Source organism: Culex pipiens, chromosome 3 (genome assembly GCF_016801865.2).
Source record: "Culex pipiens pallens isolate TS chromosome 3, TS_CPP_V2, whole genome shotgun sequence".
Taxonomy (NCBI): domain Eukaryota; kingdom Metazoa; phylum Arthropoda; class Insecta; order Diptera; family Culicidae; genus Culex; species Culex pipiens.
The window spans coordinates 26,745,260-26,769,450 of NC_068939.1; the positions used below are offsets into that span (position 1 = coordinate 26,745,260).

A 24,191-nucleotide genomic window follows, 5' to 3' on the forward strand; every position below is an offset into this window, starting at 1 on the left:
GGGGGGTTCGAGATTCCCAAAAAAGTGTCCACGTGGTTTATGGATGGTCCCCAATCAAAAAGATTCATTAACCCTACACAGCGTATAGTGTTATAAAATTTAAAGAATATAAATATAAAGGGCGTAATATTGAATGTTTGGCTTTTTGAAATGTTAGTCTTGGTTTGAAAATTTTAAAAATATTGTTTTCGAAAAGATCGGAAAATTTCACAAATGTTTCATATTTTAACATTGAAAATCGGACCATTAGTTGCTGAGATATCGACATTGAAAAATGGTGGGCTGTTTGGGTGAGACTTAGAAAACATCAATTTTCCTGTTTTTAAACCTTTGCATTGCAATATCTCAGCAACTAAAGGTCGTATCAACAAAGTCCGAAGAAGCAATATATAGAGAATTTTCTCAGCTTTTCAAAAATATTTTTTTCAAAAGTGTGCAAACATGTGCACTAATTTAAAAAAAACTGCGACTATTTTCAAAAAAGTCACCTAAATATGGATTTAACTTGAAAACGGTGCACTTTATCAAAATTTCACTAAAGTACTTTTTGATTGCAAATTCAATTTTACATCGAAAAATGAAGTTGAAAAATTTTTGCGACCAATATTTCGATTTTTTGAAAAAATCAGTAGTGATTAAAAAATTCATAACTCGGTGATTTTTTGCACAACCTGGAAATTTCTGAAAAGTTGGCATTTTATGTCTTCTAAAACATATGAAAATAAAATAAAAATAGTCTTTTTTTGCAAATCAAGTTTTAGTGATAAAAAGTTAAATAAAAAAATCACCAAATTTTTTTTACCGTGTATCATTTTTTTCCAGTGTAGTCCGTATCCATACCTACAACTTTGCCGAAGACACCAAATTGATCAAAACATTCCTTCAAAAGATACAGATTTTTGAATTTTCATACATCATTTTTGTATGGACAGCTGCCAAATTTGTATGGAAAGTTATATGGACAAACTAATGATGCAAAATGGCTTCTTTGGGCATACCGAAGGCACCAAAAAAGTTTCAGTCGGATTAAAAAATACAAAAAAAAAATCGAATGACCGAAATCCTAGAGAACTGCTCAGCTGTGAGTGTTATTGAAACAAAGTTCAAAATAAATGCAAATTTCAACACGTTTTCAATAGAACAATAGAATAAAGAAATGTGGACAAGGTTATAACTTTTTGATTTAATTCATATCATATTAAATAGGATCAACGAATGAGCATGAGCATGAGCATGAGCATGAGCATGGTTGACTGCCAATGAGCTGCTACTCCGTTATTGACAGATCAGCTGAAGTTAAACAATGAATCAAAAATGATCAGTGGGAGCCAACCATCCGTTCACTGTTTAACCTCTGAAGATCCATATTTTATTAGTCAATACCGGCGCCCTCCCAAGAAGCCTGCAGTTCAACGAAAGGGAGGAATGTTAGTCCGATAGTTGAAGTTGCAGATTCATCAAGCATACAGTTTTTCGCTATATACTTGCTGATACCGCTTGAGACCGTTGAATCCACAGCATCTCCTTCAAGCATCACGTGATTAATATTTTTTTTGGGTTAGTAGGATAAGGTATTGGCTTTTCGATGCCTTCCGAGCTACGACGCTATGGGGAGGATTTTCATAACAGACCCGTCGGCGAGCCTTCCGAGCAACGATGCTATGGGAAGGTATTTCTGGTTAACACACAAAATTACTCACACACAGTTATTTTGCTCCACTATTAACTCGACGTTCCAAATTGTCAGTGAGTCTTTCGATCATTATACAAAAATGGCTTTTTCACCGCAAAAAAATAAAACCTTATTCGAAAAATTTAAACACAATCCACCCGACGCCGTGCCTTCCGATCAACGATGATATAGGAAGGGCTTTGAAAATCATAAATAAGTTAAGTATCGAAACGAATCTTCACAGTAAATAAAATAAATCGTGTCATCTGATTTTTTGTTTTTATTTGTTTCATTTGATCACATCACATCACAGCATTGTTTTTTTAGCATCAAACAGTAAATACCTCACTTATTCTATAGAAATTTCAAACATCTTTTTAGCTGGAATGTTCAGTACAATGGATTCGCTTCTATTTCTGTAAATACAAAAACAACACCACAGCCGCAACAATTGCTCCAGTCTTCACCACCGAAACGATCTTCCGATACAGCTTCTTCCCAGGACAGGCCGACGACTTGTGACCCTTGACGCGACACCGGAAGCACCTCCTGACGGCGTACTGGCACGTTCCGTGGGCCCTTTCCCCGCAAGATTTGCACCGCGAAGTTCGGTTGTCCGAACTTGTGCAGAAGTAATCAATCCACGTCAGCGCCCACAGGACGACGGAAGGTTTGAACTGGGAATTTTCCGCTTCGAATATTTTGGTGCAAACCGATGCGATGTGGCCACCCTCGTGGCAAATTTCACAGATTCGATTCCGGTGAAAGCATTGCTCCGCCTTGTGGCCCCTGTGGCCACAGCATTTACACTCGTTTTTCCGCACAGTGGTGTCGAAACAGCTCCAAACAGCCCATATTACAATGGATCCGAATATTCCAAATAAAATCCAAACGGGATCCATGCTGCCGGTCCAAAACTAACTGAATTGCGTTGTATGCTGTTTGAAGCACTACTGATGAATGTGAATGATAACAAATACCTGCAAATTAAATCCATGTTTAAACATATTGATAATCTCTTTATATGTATTGTATACCGGCCACATACATACGTGCTCACTCGGGTGCCTGATTCAAATATCACAACAGCAAATATTGCTGAGCAATCAACCAACGAGTGGCTCGGAGTCTGGAAAACGGCTGTTGAATGCAGCGTTCAGTCATAATTAACTCTCCTTTCATTCCCTTGAGCAACAGCCGGTGAAACCTGAAAATAAAAAAAAACATTTGAAAATTGTGATAAACAGAGCTGTGGAACTATGAATGCATTTGATAGTCTTGAAATATAATATTTTTATAACCCTTTCAGGTATATTTTTTTATATTCTGAGATTAGCCCATTGCAAATGTTATTCCAAGATTTTGTCCTGACTAAAATTTTAAATCCAAAACTTGCAAAATTCTTAATTGTAAACAGTTAAGAATACATTGTATAATGCCTATTAATGCATTTTATATAAAATCTTTTTTTACAAATTTTGAATTTTAACCACAGCCCGGGCAGACGGTAATAACAAAATTCATGCCATTTCAATAACAAATACTGTTAAAAAAGCAGAGAGTGTTATCGATTCTTCTTGAAAAATCCATTTTTGCATAAGATTTAAATAACAGTTATCATAACAAAATATGTTATTGGTCTGATATTGATTGAAAGCCAAAAAAACTTTGGAATATCATTTTTTGTTATGGAAGATGGGGGATGATCGGATTAGTTGTTAAAATAACAAAAAATAATAACAAAGATTTGTTCGAAGAATAACTAAAAATTGTATCAGTCTGTTATTACAATAACAATCCAATAACAAAAAAATCAAAAAATGTTATTCCCAAGTTATTTCCGTCTGCTCGGGAGATCAGTACAAAACGTAAAAGTTTAGGAAATTATTATCATAAATTCATTAATATTTTACAATTTTCTTTATAAAAGTATTATAATTGTAATGATGTTTAAATTATTTTGTAATAATTTTTGTTTTAAAATTTCGAAATTCAGGCTTGAAACTTAAAATTTAATTCAGAGCTAGCATACTTGGCTGAAATTTCACTTTTCTACTTTAAAGATTTTTTTTTAATCGAGAGTATAGAATTCTGGTATCTTGGCTGAAATCAGTAACTAGAGTTTGGTGTGTATACAATTGACATTTAAACAACAAATTGTGTAGAAGAAATCACATTTTACCATCCGCTTTTTCAATGCATCACATTTCACACCACAACAACCTCCGTCCAACTGTTCAACGATAACTGCGCCCCATGCTTGTGCCACCCAGCATCAACCCCGCGATGCACTTATATCATCACCTCGGCACGTCCACTTTGGTACCGTTTTATGTATACGTATACGAATGAGTTACGGGTGAGTGACGAAGTTTAAGAAATTAGGTAGGGGAAATATACCCTTTCTCAGCCTATTTCTATTATCGGCCTATTAGCACTTTGATCATGAATTACTACTTTCATAAAGTGTTTTTGACTGTTCCAAAGTAATAAATAGTTCAAATAAAAGTGAGCAAGCAACTTTCCATTGTTGATGTATCTGAAAATGTTGATCTAATAGCGGAAAAATGCCAAAGTGATGAGAATTGGTCGAACGGCTTAGACTGATTAAAATGGGTATAATTCCCCTACTACCCGAAACCTGCATTTTTCAGCTGCTACCATTTTTGGTTAAGTTTAGTTTTCTTTAGTTGAAGTAAAGTAAAACAATGTGACAAGGTATTTTTCTCACAAAATCGTAAATATGGTATCTACTAGATTTTTCGCTAGTGCGTCATCCCGGGAATTCCCCAAAACCACGAAATCCCGAGCTTCCGAAAATTAAACATTTTTAATGCACTCAAACCCCGATGGTTTGACACTAGCTGTGACACTAGTCAAACGAAGGGGGTCACTTTTTAGATTGACACCCCTTTTACACGGAGTTCACACACACTACCAATCGATTGTTGTGATAGTGTGCGTGAACGCTGCGTAAAAAATGACAGTTCGTTACTTTTTAGTTTGAATTTGACCAACCAACAAACTGAAAAAGTGTCAAACGAAAAAGTGACCAACCACCGGGGGTTGAGTTTAATAAATGGTTTAGGAATTAAATGCCATCTTGTTTCTTCAAAAAATACATTTCACAGTGCATAACTTTTGTTTTAAATAAATCGAAATTATTGTTTGAAAATTACTAAAGAAATTTTGGTGCTCAAATCTGCAAAAGAATCTCAGATGTTTATGTTTCTCAAAAACTATTATTGTTTTTAAATACTATTGCTTATTGTTAATAATATGTTTGAACCACAAAATTAATATTAACTAAATCATTAATTCACAAAAAAAAGTATTGAAAAAACACATAAGATAAGGTCGTTGTAAATATTTTACAAAGCGTAGGTCGCCCCCCGCACCTCCCTCAAAATCGGCCTGAATAATCAGGAGGCAAAAAAAAATATTTTTTCGAAAAACTTCAAAATTTTAACGAAAATTAAAGTATAATCAATCGAAAACCAGTTAAAATGCATTTTCCTGCGTTTATAATCATAATTAGCATGTTTGAACTCCTTTAAAAACATTTTGAACTTTCCTGTACAGTCCCACGAAAAGTTTTTTTTTCTCGCGAAAAAAAAATTCCGTCAATAAATTGATATTTTGAAAACTAGTGATTGGAAAGCAACTGGACGCGTGTAAAATGCATTTAAAAACACTTTTTTCGTCCAAATGATGAAACCTAGGCTTGTAATTTAAATTTTTATATTTTTTTTATTTTACATTTTTTCTGTTTTTTTTCTTTTTGTAGTTTTTTTTAGCAACTAAAGGTTCAACCTACAAAGAGTAATAGACTAATTAATTTAAAAAAAAAAACAATAACTATTGAAAAACAAATAAAAAAAACTCAAAAAACATTAGCGAAAATTCTGAAAAGTACTTTCTGATTTCAAATCCAATTTTGCATCTTAAAATTTTTTTTTTTTTTTTTTGTATTTTTTCAAATTTTTCCAAAGCCTGAGATTTTTTTTTAAAAGAATTGGCATAGAGCCATTGCAAATTTAGTTTCAAGTTTTTTTGTTTTCAAAATCTCAAAAAAAAATAGTGGGCGCATAAAATATTGCGGAAAATAAATATTTTCACAAAAGATTATACAGCTGATGGTAAACTATTTTAAATAAATGGTAATTTTGTATTTTAAATCAAATAAGGCACTTTGAGACTTTTCCAATTCCAGGACACAGGAATTGTAGATCATACATACATACATACATTGATATTTCGATAATTTTCGGTAGTAGAAGTTAAAAATTGTTTAAATTAGAAAGGGTTAAAATTAAATGGTGTGCGAAACACACATGTTTAGAATAAATTTAGACTGAAAAAGTGACAAAATGTGGACAAAAAAAAAGTTGTATTTTTTTTTAGAATTCAAATAACACATTTTCCCTGACATAAAAGATGTACCCATTCGCAGGAATAAAATTTCCTTTTTTTGTATACAGTTTTTTACTTTAAAATTTAAAATTTAATTTTTTTTAATTTTCACAGAAACAGAAAAACATCTTACTGCTATCAAAACACTCACAAATAAATATTTCCTGCAAAGCCCAAAATAACCGCGCACTCATTTTCCGCTCGATTTCCTTTCGCCGGATGCATTTTGTATTTTTTTACTCCCAACTCACCCCCAAGAAACTCTTTCGTGCCAAGTGTTGGTGATCACGGGGGGTAGTTTTTCGTCGAAAATACTACCGATACCAACACAGCTCCAAAACTCGCCGACCAACCACCAACACAGATGCGAAAGAGCTCCCTGTATTTTTCGACTTTGGTGATTTTTCGCCCCAATCGGCGAGCTTTGACTCACAAAAACGCGGTGTAAATTTCAAACGGTCCCACCCGCCTGACCCCACTTGGCCCTCCCCCACCGCATCGTTGCGTTGGTTGACCGTTTTGCATTATTATTGTGTGTTGAGGAGTGAGCATATGTGTAGAGCATGGTGAGGTGATGATGGCAACATAGTTTCGCGAAGCTGTCGGACAAGACGTCGCAGCTCATCTGGCAGTGAAAAAGGGTAGTTTTTGGGCAAGAAAAATTGCAAGTTTGAACTGGTGCAAATTTTTCATAGTGAAGTGATTTATAAAATTTAAAATATGTTTTAGGTAAGTGAAAATGAAAAGCTTCAAAACAACTTTGTAAAAAACCTCATTAATTTGTGCAAGTTCAATAATTCAAACGCCGAAAAATGCGACCTTTACAAACCTAATTAAGGTCAGACGAGTCCAAAACAGATAAGAAAAGGAAAGTTGTTTGGAAAAACAAACAAGTCAACCGCGTTTAGAAGAACCGGCCAAGATCACAGAGAGAGGGGAAGGAAAAACTTGCAGAAAATTTTGAACTTTCCTCACGCAAACAACAGGGTGCTCGGTGGATGATGATGATGATGTCGTCGGCACACAGTTTGATTTGTGTTGTTGTTGCCTTGCTCCAATCATATTTTGTCGAGTTGTTTCGATTTCCTTACACTTTGGCTGTGACGGCGCTCGTTACGGTTCTTAGCATGGCTATTTTGTCATAGTTAACCATTAACATTATTTAAATAAAACTAATAAAATTTGCTAAATTTTCATACAAGTTTGTGTAATCATATCGAGTCAACAAAATTGTTATCAGGGGTATTTTTGCTTCATTTTAATCTTATATGTCCTGCTCAAAAGGTTAAAAACTATTTTAAAAAAACTATTCTCATTTCTCTAGAAAAATTTTCCAACCTCACCTCATTCAAACTTCTTTCAAAAATGGTTTGAGATGACACTGAAAAAGGCTCATTTTTACCAAATTTTATGTTTAAGAGGCTGTATCGAGTCAAGAATGCAAAACTAAAATAGTTTTTTTTTCTTTATTATGAAATTTTGCGATGTTTCGAATAAAAATATTTTCAAATTTTAATAAAATGCTTCTACAGATACGAAATAGTAGTTTATGCAACAAGTTGCAAAAAGAGGATTTCAAGTTTTGCAACGAGTTCCATACAACATTTTTTGAAATTTCGAAAAACACCCATTGGGTGAAATTTTAAGTCGAATTTTCATGTATTTTGTCAATAAATTGTTTAAATCAAAAAAGTGTTGAAAAGTGTTACTTTTCGAAACAAGTGCTGAAAAGTTCAACTATTCAGCATTTATTTTGAAAAGTGTTGCTATTCGATTCTGTTATTTTTGGTACAGAAAAGTAGGCTATTTCGTCGTTCAAGAATGACAGGAAAAGTAAGTAGTTTCACGACGGAATTGCAAAAAAAAATTAATGTTATCAACTAAAAATTGTGAACAATATCGAAATTTATGGTAAGTACTTTTCGATATCAAATTTGATTTTACCTCTAAATATTTTCGACTATTTTCAACGTTTTTCAAAAATCAAAAATTGGCAACACTGTCAAATGAATTTTGACCATCTTGTGCCAAAGCTCAGAAGATTTATTTTTGTCATCTAAAAACACCCAAAAAATCAAATTTTCATAGATGGTTATTTTGAGCAATTAAATTTTTTGTGTGAAAAGTCCAGGTAATTTTTTTTAGTAGATACCATTTCGATATCATTTATGGTTTCGGTTAGAACGGATACAGAGGATACAGACCAACTAAATTAGTGCATCGATTTCCTAATTCATCAATTCGGATCGTGCTCAAATTTTGGGGGTTCCCTGGCCGAAATAGTTAGACCTGTTTTTTTTTTTTTTTTTTGTTTGGCCATTCAGGTGACCTACGCCGTGTTAAGGTGGTCCAAAAAATTGCCATTTTCTTCAATTTTCGCAAAAAAAACACATTTTTCAAAAAATCATTACTTGTCTGTCTTATACGCAAATGATGATTAGTTGGCCTTTCTAGAAAAAATTAACAGAAGTTTCAAAAATCTAGTCTAGTTAAAATGCCGTTTTGACAGTGTCTGGACCAGTGTTGCGATCCTCACGCGCTCGTGAGCGCTCATTTTTCGCTCATTCGTGAGGAGTTTGCCCGCGCTCACGTTTGCTCCGATTTTTTCAGCTCGCGTTTGCCCCACGCTCGCGCTCTCGCTAATGTTTCGCTCACGGAGCGCTCACTTTGGAAGTATCGCGAATCGTTTTACGTTTTTGAGAATGTTTTTGTTTTTCAATCCTAGTTAGATTTTTTGCTTAAGGCGCAGCATGTCAGTGGAAACATCACTTAGGAACATTTTTTTATATATTAATTGGAATAGCTTATTTTCATTGACTATGTTTTTGAATAATAAATTGGATTCGCAAGGGTAAAATCATATTGGAGAACTACAGTCAGAGTTGATAATTTAAATATTTTCGAATTAATCGGGCTTACCTTAAAAATAGATAAGGTAAGTAGCAGTGTTGCAAATGAGTGATAAAAAAGCTATCAATAGATTATCTCTGCACCAAAAATATCCGAGAGCATAGCGGCCGTCACAATAGCTTTCGAGATCTCTTCTTGTGTCTCGTGATTCCCAGCGATGTCATTCTCTCTCTATCACTCCTCCCCTTTTCCTCGACTATGCGCTCTCACCGCTGAGTCTCTCAATCTCTCCGAAAACTGCAATGAGAGAACGCGAGATGGCGATTAGGAACCGACCACGCATGACGTCCCGTTAAACTGCGTTTGCGAAATTGGTTTTGTGGCGGCTTTTGTGGTTAAACGCTGTTGCGGTAGGATGATCGTGGAAGCGGGAATGAGAGAGAAAAGGAAATTGTCAATCGCGAGTGTGTAAACACGAAAACGTGTTCGGCTATGTTCGGCGCTGAGAGTTTCAATGAAGAGAGAAGAGCAGTTGTATTTGAGGCATGAATATTCATGCGGGATAATTGTAGTTGCTGAGAGCTGATATTTTGATATTTTAACAACCCTGGTAAGTAGAGACAATTGCTGGGGCAAGGGCGGCTGATCATTTTTATAAAGTTAATCTTTCTCTTTCTCATTTTAGAAAATGAGGTAAAATTGTTGAAACAGTTCTTTTTTACATTAAAGCCTCCAAATTGCTAGTGTTTGAAATAACCCATTTGAATGAAATAATATAAATTGTCATTATTTTGTTTTACCACATAAAGGGTGGCTCCTCTTCCCCCAAGTTAATTATATTTAACACTTCCGCTACCAAGCCCCTGAAAATGTTCATTTATAGATTCAATAAATGATTTTTTTGAATATGGACATTATGTGAAATGTTCCAAATATGAGAGATGATTATAACTTTTATAAAGCTTACTGCTGAGTTTTTATAAACATTTTTTTTTGTGTTTTTAAAACCACCTTGAGTCAAAACTCCAGATTCTAGAAACTTAAAATAAACATAATTTGTCAATTAATTCAATTGTTTGTACATATCAATGCATCTCTTCACGTCAATGAATTTTTACATTAAGAATGAGTTAGCTTTTTGTTAGCTCACTCAAAAGTGAATCATTCTGCCCCTTGGCTAATTCTGAATTTAAAATAGAACGTATATTTCAGTTCGCCGACTAAATCCATTTCATTGCTTACTTTCGTTCGTTTGACCACTTTCTTGTTTGTTTTAGCTGCCTAATCTGAGATAGTTCTAGAAACTTTGTTTCAAACAGGCAGATGCTTCAACAGGAGAAAACAACTACCTACTTTGGCTCACCAGCTCACGTGAGCGCAAAACGCTCCGGTGAGCGTGAGCGAGCACGAGCTACCTGATAAAAACTCATGCTCCAGCTGGAGCGAGCGCGCCTTCCGTGCGCGCTCGCTCATTCGCAACCCTGGTCTGGACAAAGAGCCTATGTCTAAATATATTTCTTGACTTTTTTTTGATAAGGTCCTATAAACAAATGTAAACATTGAGTGTATCCCTTTCACACCTTATGTCAAAGTCCATCGGAGTAAGCGGGATACACTCAATGTTTACATTTGTTTATAGGACCTTATCAAAAAAAAGTCAAGATTTATATATGATTCCTCAGACAGTTTTACGTAACATACTCAAAAATGGGAGGAGTTCTCTTAACAGGATTCAAAGATATGATTTTTTGAATATAAAATCTAGGTTTTTCGACGCGCCGAGCGCAAAAACGGGAAATTGATTAAATCGGCAAAAAAAACAACTTTTTTCACTAAAACAACGATAACTTTATAATTTTAGCAATGACCTATACATTTGGGTACCAAAAGTTGCGTCTTTCAATTACGGTAATTTTATTACCCTATAGCTATGGTTTATAAAAAAAATTTATCGAATTCTGCCCTTCGAGTAATTTGGTCCTAAAATTTAGCTCAGATTTCTGATATTATTGTTCATAACGATCCTGACGATAGATTTCTATGGGATGGCCTCCTGGAGAATTGTGGCCGATTCTGTAGAAATATACAATTTTCAATTCATTAAAAAAATAAGAAAAACTAAATTTCTATTTATAATTCTGATTTTCTGAATTTCGGAACTAAAAGTATAACAAAATGCTTTGTACGTCATCACAGTTATGAAAAATTTACAAAATATCAATGAATTTATGAAAATATTTTTATCTTAATAAGACGCGTCTTTTACCGATCTGGGGTCCCAAAATTGAAAATCTGTGAAAAGAAGAAGTCTTTTTTTTGATAAAAAAAAGTGCATTCATAAACGTTATCCAATGTATGCTGATTAGTTTACAATCGATTTTCAAAAAAGTTTCAATACAAATTTGAATATACCTAAGTCAACAGCTTATTCTGCCCCCTCTTTTTTTTTTTTTTTTTTTTTTTTTTTGATGAATAATTTAATATGAAAGGACGAAAACCTGAAATAAAATTTGCAATGGCCAATATTCTTGCATAAAACGCACTTCCTGTTTCAGAATCCATCCATCCTTCAACCCCCAAACACTTGTAGCAGTTTCAATCGCGCGCCGCCACCGCACCGCCAACCCTCTCTCGCACCGGCATCAGTCACTCATTCCACCCTCTCTCTCTCTCTCTCTCTCTCTCTCTCTCTTGCTTTCTCAAACTCTCTTCCAGGTGTTTGCCGCGCCGCTCGCCTTCACCAACACACGCACCGTTCGACAAGAAAAAGACTCGACGAAATAAAAATCGAGTGTCTTCGAGGGGCACTCTCGAAGGTTTAAAGGTGTAGTGGTGCGCAAAAGAACTCACGTCATACGTCGTCGGTCGGTGTACGCGAGTTTGACTTGCGAGTTGTAAAAGACGACTGTGTGAGCTTTCTGGCGATAATTTCGGCGGAATAATTTGGCCCGGAAAAAGTCGGTTTTTCGCGTGTTTGGAGTGGTTTAGGCTGGTGGAAGCGTAATCGGTGCGTGGTGCGTGTGGATTACCGTCGAAGGAGACTTCCGGAAGTGGCAGCGGGACCGAGTCTGAGACCTCAGGGGGCCAGGCCAACTTAAGGACATAAACGTCACAGCAGCAGCAAAACAACAATGGAGAAGCGAGTAGCGCTGGAAAAACGCGGCCTGCCAGATGACCAGGTAAGTGTGTCCGGGCGGCACCGATTCCGGATGGGGAGGGGGGACCAGTGGCCACGCTTAATTTGGTGTTCGGTTTTTTTTGGGGCGCTATCTCCCCCGCGCCACCTGCGTCCGCTCGCTCCGCGTTGGCGCGTTCTGTGTGCGTGTGTGCACGGTCCGAAATGCACGCACATTCGCAAATTCCTGGCCGCGGGATGCACCGGCACTTCCGGTTCCAGGCTGCACCGCACGATCCGTAGTGGGCCAAGTTAGCTAACAAACCGAACGGAAGCAATTTAACCTCAAAGTGCGTCGTTTCGCTTGGCAGCTGAAAAACAACGCCTTCTGCGTTAATTACCGACTGTCACAGTGCAAATTACGGCGAAACTGGACGGTTTTCCTAAGGTCCAGCACCTTATGGTCACTTGGCCATCCCAGGAGGACCCCTTTCCCCCCAGTGTTGCATTCAATCAATATGTGCGGATGCTCGGCGGAAGAAAAAGTCAAAACTACCAAAAACACACCAAGAAAACTTGCCTCAATTTGATTGAAATAGAAAAAGTGAAAATTTCAACTCAAAGTTCCTTCCACCCCTCCGAATCAACCCTTACGGAAAATCTTCTAATGTTCCTCCCCAACCTCCCCCAAACGCGGCGGCGGCGGCGGCATGTTTACATCCAAATCTGTGTCCCGTTTTATCAGCAAAGACCAAAGAATTTTTCGCGCTTCCCAACATCGATTTCGTCGACTTCTCGCGACGGAACTCCCGGAATCCCACGCGCGCTGGGTATTCAGACCAGAAGCGCTGACAAGTTGTGAACCCCCAACAATTCTAAGCTGAGGCATTTCAGGCTTCGTTTAGAGTTTGAAAAAAGTTTAATAAATTAATCATTCATCAATGGGGAAGGAAAAATCAGCCGCCATATTGCTTCGATCGAGGAAGAAAGAAGTGGTGGTGGGTAACACACGAAAGAAAAAACGCAACACATATCGGTGTGCGGTGGCAACGGAGCGACGGTGGTCAGTGGTGAACCGCCAGTGGTGCCAGATTTGTGGTGGTGTTACAGAGTGTTATTCTGAAGAAAAAAATAAGTCATAGGTAGCCTCAACATTTGAATGAAACAAGTGTTTGAAAAAGCATTTTACACTAGTTCAGTTGTTTTGCAATCATTATTTTTCTAATAAAAATTAAGATTTGACGATAACAAAAATTTAGCAAAAAACAACATTTCATCGACATTTTTTTTAATTTAAAATCTTTTTGAATAAACCCAAACATGCCAAAAATGATTCATAACGCAGGAAAAGCATTTTTAATTGTTTTCAAAAAGCATAAACCTATGATTTTTTGAAAAAAAATATTTGTTTCCTGCATAATCAACATTTTTTACAAAACTTATGCCGGATTCGGATGAGAAAAAATATTTCCAACAATTAGGTGTACAACTTTCGAATATTTGTTTGATTTTTCTATGAGAAAACTTTAAATTTAGAAAAAGATAGTAGGGGAAGATGGGGCAAGACGACCATATGGGGCAAGAGGAACAATCGCTCGTACGGCCGTAATTTTTACACTTTTGATTATTTCCAGTATGAGGAATTGTTGCTAGCAATGCAATTAGCTGATTCTACTACCACATAACCGCCAAAACGACGCAAACGCCACGGGGCATAAGATTGAATGAAGTTTTTGTTAAAACCTTAGTTTTCTTATAATTTTTGGAAAATACAAAACAAGGCTTAGGGTTTGTTTTAAGGCTCATTTTATCAAAATGCTATTTTTCCTAGATCAGTAGTGTCCCTATCAATGACTTGCACCTATTTGAAAGTAAGATTTAACTTTTTGTTTTTTTGTTGAGAGCTTTTAAAAATCATGTTCAGGTAGGGCAAGGGCACCATATGGATTTATAGTATGGAAAAAATACGAAGTGCTGTAACAACATATTTTATTCGAAAATAAATACATAAAAGTACTTAAAAACTGATAATCAGTTGATAAAAAAAGCAAATTAACATGTTGTTTCATGCATTGTTCCTCTTGTCCCAACGGGTTGTTCGTCTTGCCCCACTAGTTGAGTAGAACGTACGGAAAATCAAAAATTTTAAAATCAATTTTTACATTAACAAACTGGATTTTTTTTTAATTTGTTCTATCAAAGTCTAAGTCAAGACCTGGAATAAGATGATCACTTGCCCCACTTTCCCCTGATTTGGACTATTTTCAAGAAAGGCAAATCAATAAAAATTGTTGAATATACGTTAACACATCTGTTATCAACTATATAACTGATTATTTCATTGATATATACGGGGAAACTCATTTTATCGTGTTCCAAAACAAGTTTTTTAAAGAAAAAGTTCACAAATTTTTGCGCGCTCAAAAATTAATGTTCATTATTTTAGAGCAAAAAAAAATTTCTCGTATTTTGCAACCAGTTTCATTAAGATTGATGCAGGGAATCATGAGAAATAAGCGATTTTGTTCTACAATCCGGCAGAAAGGCATACATAATAACCTCATTTTGGCGCCACCTACATTAGAAACACAGTCGCGCTGCAAAACCTCAATTGCACTTCAATTTCCATTATAATTTTTTTAAAGTATTTTGAACAAAAAAAAAAGTTTGCTCTCTGATTTTTCGGGCAGATTTTGAAGAGAGGGGAGGGGAGCGACAATTTAACAGTGTTGAAACTGAAGAAGATATTTTAATTAATTTGTTCAAAATAATTAACGTTTGATGAATCTATACTCTTTTAATATGCTATAATTCATTGTACCGTAAACCGGGGTGACTTTGATAGGATTTCAATTTGTTTTTGGAATATTTTCCAACAGGTAAGGTTTTTCTGAAGCTTATTATTTTCAAAACGTGTACTGGGGTAGGCCACACAAAGTTCATGCACTTTTATGGAAAAAAGCTTTTTCAATAGTGTTTAAAAAAATAGTTACGTTAAAAAATCTTAGTTTAAATTCCGGGGTGACTTTGATAGTAGTAGTTTTCTTGTTAAAATCATATTTAAGATGATCAAACTTTATTTGTACGTTAAATGTACCATCACTAAAGTAGCTGATACAGTTTTTAAGATAAAAAAATCAATGTTTATATTTAGTTAACTAAGTTTATAAGCTTTTAAACAAAATACATATGAATTTAAGGTAAAATTGTTAAAAGGTCGGAATTTTGCCTGAAATTTGTTAAACTAGTTTTGATTATAAAATTATCGATTCATATGGCATTTTATACTGAAATCGAAGCAAGAATAGATTGTTTTCACATTTTATATGAAGTTTGATCTACTGAAAATGCCTATAAATTAGGAGATTTTTTTGAATTATGTTTCCAAAACACATAATATCAATTATTTACAAATTTATTTTACCTTCTCCTAGTAGAAAATTGTCCAAAGAATCCGAAAATGCATTCCATTTTTTGATTCAAAATCAGGTTCATTGAGAAAACCATGGCACTTTGAGAATATTAAAATGATGCTATTTATCGACATTTTCTTTATTATAGTTAACTAACTTTCTAAACTTTTCAAAATTATATGAAAAGTTCTTTTTGAGGTACTTTGAACACTTCTCTACCACGGTCAATATGATTCTAAACAATTCCGTACGTATTTTAATTGTATTTTTCATTTTGCGGAAAAATCGCAAACCTATCAAAGTCACCCCGGCTATCAAAGTCACCCCGTTTTACGGTATCCAAACACCTGAATAGAGTTATCTAAGCCCAATCTCACGCACACTAGCACTCCATTTGTTTTGCTGGCGGGTACAAATTTTAACCTTAAAACCCTTCGTGTACGTACACGCAATACATGCGCACGTAGATTACTCTATAAAAACTGGAGAGATAGACAGATTGTTAACATCTAGTTTCAAAGTTCCTTAGCTCATTTGAAATTACCGCGGATTATCCTTACAGATACTTACTTACTATTCATACATTGACGATCACGGAATAAAAACACAGTTTGTTAGTTTATCGTGCAAATATCGACAAAATACAAAATTACGTAAACATTCTTTATTTTAAGGGAGCGTTTTTTTATATCGTAACGCAGAAAAATGGATTTTTGGACCCCCTCCTCCCCTCTCCTCGTCTCCATTCAAATTAAAAAAAAAATGGAGCGTAGCATGGCCTTCGAACCCCGAGTTACAATGTTGGATGACTTGTTTTGACCCATGTATTGTTCTCTAGTGTCATTTTGGTGTAACTTGATCTAATGTCTCCCCTTCTATGGGGAGAGACTGGGTCAATTGGGTCCTAAAATGAAGCTTAAATTGCTGATATTGTAGAACACAAAGGCAAAGCTTTTTTTTAATATTGTCAACTCATATAAACTAACTTCTGACTAAATTTCATCCACATTGATGGAGTACGACTGTTTTTACAGACCAAAATGTAAACATAAATCGGGTATTTTTGCAAAAATATTAAAGCACTAGTTTTACTAGCTAAGAACTCAATGAAAAAGGATTTAATTGATTGTAATGCGGTCAATAAACTTGTTATAACATCAATTTTTGTATATTTTTGTTGTTTTTGGACTTGTATGGGAATATCAGAGAATTATTGAAAGAAATTTAACTGGTTCTTTTAAAGTTTTAACAATGAATAAATTGTAAGAAAATGATGTTAGAGGCAGTTTCAATCTTCTTTATCAATTTTACATACATATAAGCCATGAAGATAAAGATTTTACCGGTGGAGCATTGGTTCACCACTAATTTTTTTTTTTTTTTTTTTTGCATGGATTCAATGTTTTGTGGACCAAAGTTAAGCTAATCTAGGGATATTGGACCAAAATTTATGCATTTACTATTTTTAAAACAGTTGATAAACTCTGGGCGTTAGAGGGTTAAGATGGAATTCATCAAATGTCCTCGTATTTTAGAAAAAAAAAATGTTGATAAAATATTCAACAAAAATCTTATGTAAAAGTTATACCAATATTACTTTTCAAAACACCCAATGCCCTACGATTTTCCTACGTACATAGGTCCTTTTGAAAAGAAAGCGAGATACAATAAAAAATTTAAATCTTGAAAACTAAAAATCAATGTTTTTGTTGTTTTGCAATAGATTTCTTAATGTAAAGACGTAACAGGAAAGTGCAAATTTTGCGAGAAATGGCACCCCGAGTAAGACGTTAATATTCATCATCTAAATACCATGGTTATATTAACATCTGATAAGGCGTACATGTTTTATGTCGGGAAAAGGTGTATATTTGACATTTTCCTGTGTAATTAGTGGTGGCATGCTCAACCTTCGGCTTTATTTTCAAACAGCAAGTAATTATTAAACTCAAATTTCATTTTTTCGTAAAGAATAAGAAACATTTAGGGGAACAGCATCTAACTCCATCGTGCCGCTAATGTTGCCATATCAGCACATTGACGTTCAATTACAGCTCATAAATGGCGTTTTCTACTGAAACCGAGTGATACATAGGTCAATACAAAGTGAGCAAGCAAGTTTCTATGAACAGTTTTACAAAATAAGTTGTTTAAATAGTGGAAATCATTTTCAGCTAAGCTAAGTGATTGTAATTAGTCCTCAAGTTTAAACAGTGTATTTTTGTTTGATTTGAAAACAAACTTAATAGTAATTTGAAATGAGCGGATGAAAAAATGGCAATTCGAACAACTGAAAACTGAATGTTTACATTTAGGTGCTTTCTAGTTCGAATGAGGATCGTCGCTATTTAATAAAATTAAAGCAGTTGACTTTGATCTATCCAACAAACGTTTTAATTGTACTTTAGAGTATAGGTGATAAAATTAAAATTTAAGATAATCAATGAATTTAAAAATTCCTAGATAGCAACAAAAAATTAAGAAGAAAGTCAGTGTCACAAATCTGGCAGCACTCTCCGTCCTACTCCGCTCGCCACCAGAAAGAGTGTTCCGCACTGACAAAACCCGTGCATTGAAAAACCAACGACAACAGGGTGTGCGAGTTCCACCCGATTTTTATTACGACGTTTCGTAATCGCGTTCGTCCTCCGACACCGCGATGCGATTGGAACTCCGTCGTCGATTTTTTTGAAGGCAGAAGGCACTCAAAAGTTTTTCGATGCGATTCGCCACCAATACTACTACAACTAAGATTTCTGCAAGTACCGCTCTGATTGTGTGTGCATCCAACAGGCGCCGCCATAACCCATACCAACACAGCGCAAAATGTTGCTAGCAGTCACTCACACTCAACACGCGTGCAGGATTGGTCACTCAACGCCACCACCAGAGTGAGTGGGTCGCCATCTTGGTTTTTTCATCCAGCCCCCGTCAGCAGAAATTTTTTCCACCGTTTTTGCACTCGCTTTTCAGGCACTTTTCCGGGGATTTTGGAGGATCCTTGGGCGGGCACCGGACGATCGAGCACGTCGGAACGTACCGATTGTGTGGGCGTGGGGCCCACAACACCGTGGGCGGGGTCGGTCAACACTTCCGCATCGGAAAAAGAGACACTGATTACGGGGGCACATTGCTGCCAGGGCACCTGTGCCGCACGCGTCCATGGCCAGCGCGAAAGAGGAGTGTGTGCTGCTTGATCGAGCGAACGCTCAAACGCGACTGGGGTGGTGTTGGTCTGGCCGAGGTCCGACCCACCGAAAGGTACTCACGCTGGTCAGAATACAAATTTTTGATGGTGGTGAGTGCCGACAGGGTTGCCGGAATTATCTTTGTCTAAAAATATTTCTTTATCGCTCTAATTCATAGAGGAAATCCGGAGTTTTCTTTTTTTTTATTTTTGAAAAGGTCCAATAAACCAAATTTCTGGTTTTTGCTTTTTGGATGTTTTTTAATACCCCTGACTTAAGGCGGTTTCAAACACAACCAAAAAGCAAAAACTGGAAATTTGGTTTATTGGACCATTTAAAAAAAACTGAGAATTTTGGCTTGAGCCTCGAGTCGATCTGGCTCGAGATCGAGCCTGAATCGAGTCGAGGCTCGAGCCAAATTTCTCAGTGGGATTGTGTGTTGTTTGTACTTTTACCAGGGAGACGACTCCTACACCTGGAACGACCACCAATAAAACAGATGGTTCTTGTGTAAAATCGTCTGATGAACAGAATGGTGACGTTGAATTAAAATTGCGCATCATTCTTTAATTCTAGATTAAATTTTCAAAACAACCTATCCATCGTGGGTTTCCTATGCAGATAGGAACTTTTGAAAATTTAATCTAGAATTGATCAAAACCCGATACAAAAACGGCTTTAGAACCTTTTAAAAACTAACACAAGAATTTTTCATACATTTTTTTTTCGATGGAGCGTAGACATTAGCAAATCTCCCCCAACTCTTAGGTGTTCGCTTTCACTAAAATTTAAATTAAAAAAACACTACTTGATAAACGATGAAAAAAATAGAAAAAATATGAAAAATTTTAATACAAGACAGAATTTCAACATTTCAATACAAAAATTGCTGGTAAATGCATTATTCACAAGTACAGTTGATACGCAATCATAACTTTTTCTTAATTTATATTTTTTGTATTTTTAGGCTTTTTGGGTGTTTTTAAACCTCCTTGTATCAGCAGTATTCAGAACACTTGAAAAGCAAAAATGAATATATTGTTTGTTTATTATTTGACCATTTTTAAAATTAAATTCTCAAAATGTAAGAAAAAAAGCCAAGAAAAGCATTTTTGTGGTACCTACTGTACACCGCAAAATTTAAATGATTTTTTAATAAATCCGAACATTCTTAAAATGAATAAAAACTCCGATGTATGCACTAGAATTTAAGTTGATATCAGCCGATAGCTCTGAAATTTCTATTGAAATTTAGTTTTTTTTTAATAATATTTTTTGTCCCCTAATTTTCAAGCTAATTGGATGGGTAGGAGAGAAAAAACTGAAAAATATTTGCCACATCCTTCAAAATAAAAATAAAAGATGAACGTTGAAACAATGCTAATTTCATAATCATATACTTAGAGTTCACGCGCGTTGATATAACCGATGTTATAGAGTTTACGCGCGTTGATATATAACAAATGTTTGGCTGTTGTCAAAGGTATATTCAAAACAAACCAAGTTGCTAGCCAAATCATCGTTAAATTTCAGGTAAACTTCCATATTTTTACACCATGGTAATTTAAAACGGATTTAAAAATCGATTAAAAAATAACGCGGTCTCCTTGACTGAAAATGCACTTCTTGACACCTTGTTCCAATCTTCATCAGCCAAAACTTTTGCAATTTTCACCCTTTTTTGCATCTACAAAAATCTTTTTCATAGCATAACTTTTGAAATACTTCACTAAACTACATAATTTTGAATAAGGTCTTAGGGGACCCCAAAACGAGAATAAGGCAGATAATCGTGCGGAAAAAATCGTGTCTACACACACCCCAACAGAAATTTGCTCAGAATGAGTAAGGGGCCAAAAATGTGGTCAGAAATGATTTTAATCGTATTTTTACCGATAAAAATTGAAATAGGGCTTTAGGACCTTATTCAGGAAAAAAGAATCATTGAAATAATAGCTTCAAAAAAAGTTGTTCTTTCACAATAAATCTGGCAACCTAGTCGATTCCGAATGAGTGACCACGGCACTCATGCACCGATTAGGCATTTCACCAACACCGTCTCCTCTTTGTTGGTGTGGGAGCAATGTTTTCCTCGCTCGTTGATGGCAGCAGCAGGCCGCATTTCGTTCCGCGCGATGGTCGACGAGAAAAATGTAAACATTTCTGGCTGTTGATCGATTTTTTTCTTGCCCCTCGCCATGCAAGCCATGATTGGCCATTTCCAAGTGTCAGACACTTTTAACTTAGTTATGACGGTTCAAAACACCGTCGACCCGACGACACGTGTTGCGCAATTTGACAACGTGGTCTCGGCGCGAGATGATGTAGTTTTCAAGGTCTTTTCGTCGTTGATTCCGCGCGCGCGGAGACGAAATCCCGCTTGAAAATCGATCTTCCTGTTGCCGATGTGTGCGTAAGATGCATATTTTGACAGGGCACTCGCACGACGAAGAGTTCCCTCGCGTGAGTGTCGTCCTCTCACCACTACTAACGAGCATGCTTGCCAGTGCGGGAGCTCACCCACACCGATGAAGGGAGGGGGAGCCACATCGGTGTTGTCATACCGACACAGAAAAATCAAATTCTGGAGCGCGCGCGAAAATGTGCTGAGGAACCGTTGCTGGTCGGGGCGCTTCCCAACTGCCGACGTCGATATCGAGGGAGGTCGCGGGGGAGCAATAATTTTATGCACATATGCTGATCATAGGAAATTACTCAAGATTTTTGTTTTGTTGTGAATTTTGTTATTCTTTGACTTATTTGTTGCGTACAACTTTTGGAATGAAAATGGAAGGAAAGCTGCATTTCGTTTATGTACTTAAGTGTTATAGCAAGCCATGAAATTTGACGATGCTGACAAGGTTTCTAAATAAAACATTCTTATTTCGACCACTGAACAAGAAGGTTATATCTTTCACTACGCAATATTGGCGACGAGGATTTTTTTCTTTGATGATCCTAGCCAAGAAAAACCGTTGTAGAGATTCCACTTGGTATCGACGACTTTGGAACTGAAAGGAGGAGGGGATGTTAGAGCAAGCCATGAAATATGTGACAATCTGAAGAGGTTTTCAAATAAAACGTTTTTATTTCGATCACTGAAAAAAGATGGTTGCTTCTTTCTCTACGCAAGCAATATTGAGCAAGCATTTTCTACCGTTTTTCAAGAGGCATTAAACAGTTTGGTATGTGGGGCCTTGACCTTGAAGTCCGCAATTGAAACGAATCCACCTTCCCCTCCCGCAGATCACCGAGCTCATCCTGGACAACTGCCGCAGCACAAACATCGAGGGCCTTACGGACAGCTTCACCGCGCTCGAGGTGCTCAGCCTGATCAACGTGGGCCTCACGTCGCTCAAGAACTTCCCCAAGCTGCCGGCGCTGCGCAAGCTCGAGCTGTCCGACAACCGCATCTCGAACGGGGTCAGCCACCTGGCGGGCAGCCCCAAGCTGACACACCTGAACCTGTCCGGCAACCGGATCAAGGACTTTGACGAGCTGAAGCCGCTGAAGGAGCTGGAGAATCTGGAGGTGCTGGATCTGTTCAACAACGAGGTCACCGCCACCGAGAACTACCGGGACAAGATCTTCGAGCTGATCCCGTCGCTTAAGTATCTGGACGGGTGAGTTTGTTGTTTTTTAGGGGGTTTTTGATCAGGTACTAATGGGAGACTTTTTTTTTTTGTTGTAGCTTCGACCGGGAGGACACGGAAGCGCCCTCGGATGAGGAGGACGAAGCCAACGGCGGTGGCGATGACGACGATGAAGGTTAGTATCGCTTTGTGTTACCACTTTTCGTAAGACTACGATCGAGGCCCCCAAACCTTGCAGCCGCATGTTTCTCCATCAACGGGATCGACATCGATCTGGACGAACTGGAGCGGTTCGAGGCCCGGCTGAGGCAGAAACGTGCCGTCGTTGAAGAGGCCGTCAACGGGCTAGAGTCCCGGTTGGGTCAGCTCGAGCTGAGGCTCGATGCGGATGAAGAAGAGCAAGAAGACAAATCCGAAGCCCATGCTGCCGACGATAGGGACGATCTAGACGAGTTGTACGAAGAGATACAGCGAAAAAACGAATCCGAAAGTGCCGTCGCACGCAGTGAAAACCCCCCGTCGCTGGGGGCACTGCTGGTCGCGTTCCTCTCCCTGTTAGCGTTCCTCAATCAGATCTGCTTCGTTCAGCGGAACCAGCAGCTGATGGAGAGTTAGTTTCGGAACCGGGAAGGCTTGGGTTGCTTGAGTACTAACGATCTGTTTCTATCTTTTCTCTCGTTGCAGACGTCGAGCTGGATGATTCCTCCGATTATGATGAGGAAGACGACAATGATATCTCGCTGGCCGATGTGAGTTTTTTTTCCGGAAATTTCGTCGTAGAAATCAAACTTGATGCTAACTTTTACTCTCGTAGGTCTACAATGACAACCTCGAGGAGGACGGTTCGGACTGGAACGAGGAGGACGGCGAGGGTGACGACGACGTTGACGAGCCCACGGACGATGAGGAGCATGATGGCGAAGGCGACAGTGACGGTGAGGCTGCTGGCGGCGAAGGTGCAGAAGAGAAGGCTTCCTCGGACGCTGAGGGTAAGTTTGAAGGTGCTCCGGAACTTAAATCAAGAGATCTAATTATGGTTTTTGTTTCTCCAGGCGCAGATGCCGAAGCCAGGGGTAAGAAGCGGAAACTGGACGGTAACGACGGTTAAATCGCAGACCGTTTGTATTCTTCTTTTTCGAAAAACAAACAAAAAACACACACCCCCTTTTACTTTAATTATTATCGATAGTGGTAACCGTAAGTTTCGACTGTAAGAATACAAAATAATACTATAAAGAAAGCGGAAGGTTTAAAACAAAAACACAAAAAAAGAATCCAGGAATGAAAGTATAAAAACCACAAATTTACAATAAAAAGAGCAAAAAACCAATTGTAGCGAAGCAAAACGTGCGGCATTCACATTTACAGAAAATCAAATCGCGATCACCTCTGTCACACACAAACACACACACACGGTAGTAGCAGCAGTATAAAAGAGGGAAGTAAGAGATTAGTAGGAAAGAGATCGCGTTCGTGCGCGTGTGTTGCGGTTGCGATTTTTACGCGCAATCAGAGCCAGAATTTAGAAAGACAGTCTTAGAGATTTTGACACACAAAAACACACCAACACTCACACTTCTTATAGCGAAAGCAACGTGTATTGACGATGTGCTGAACTCGAGTCAGTTAAACTTTTATTTGTTGAATAAATTCATACGTCACAAGCGCCAAGCTGTAACATAAATAGTCGATCATACTTGTATTTGTGCACCTCACACACATCCTTTCCCCCCGAAACCCCAAAATATTCTTCACCCCTCGTAGATATTTAGTTGCAGCAAACTATGTTCTTGTTGTAAAACCAAATTATCTTCCCAAGCGACGACGGTGCGCTGCCTTGAAGCACACAGACATTTGGACACGCGTTTCCCCCAAATAAAAAAAAACTGAATTTTGAATTTATTAAGCAGTGCTGTATAGAGAAAAACAACACAAACATTTACAGAC

At 37.2% G+C, this 24,191-nt stretch overlaps 2 protein-coding genes across 7 annotated transcripts; one reads left to right on the plus strand and one right to left on the minus strand.

The window, feature by feature from the left end:
* Positions 1–1,937: 1,937 nt before the first annotated feature.
* On the minus strand, positions 1,938–18,695 carry LOC120417404 (uncharacterized). Of its 5 annotated transcripts, none has more exons than XR_008212507.1 (3): positions 18,311–18,695; positions 2,721–2,879; positions 1,938–2,652 (listed from the first exon to the last, which is right to left on the minus strand). XR_008212507.1 is itself a non-coding variant. In XM_039579444.2 (2 exons), the coding sequence occupies exon 2, from the start codon at positions 2,572–2,574 to the stop codon at positions 2,083–2,085; it is 492 nt and encodes a 163-aa protein (XP_039435378.1). In that variant the 5' UTR covers positions 2,575–2,652; positions 2,710–2,879; the 3' UTR covers positions 1,938–2,082. The 5 variants fall into 5 exon arrangements, 1 of the variants encoding a protein (XP_039435378.1); XR_008212508.1 differs by having other exon boundaries at positions 2,710–2,879; positions 18,504–18,692; XR_005605458.2 differs by having other exon boundaries at positions 2,710–2,879; positions 18,311–18,691.
* Positions 11,686–23,928, plus strand: LOC120417403 (acidic leucine-rich nuclear phosphoprotein 32 family member A). Of its 2 annotated transcripts, XM_039579442.2 has the most exons (7): positions 11,686–12,114; positions 21,898–22,274; positions 22,343–22,419; positions 22,483–22,854; positions 22,929–22,993; positions 23,059–23,233; positions 23,297–23,928. In XM_039579442.2, exons 1-7 carry the CDS (start codon positions 12,067–12,069, stop codon positions 23,350–23,352), a joined length of 1,170 nt encoding a protein of 389 aa, XP_039435376.1. In that variant the 5' UTR covers positions 11,686–12,066; the 3' UTR covers positions 23,353–23,928. The 2 variants fall into 2 exon arrangements, with proteins under 2 accessions (XP_039435376.1, XP_039435377.1); XM_039579443.2 differs by lacking the exon at positions 22,483–22,854 and having other exon boundaries at positions 11,749–12,114.
* Positions 23,929–24,191: the final 263 nt, after the last annotated feature.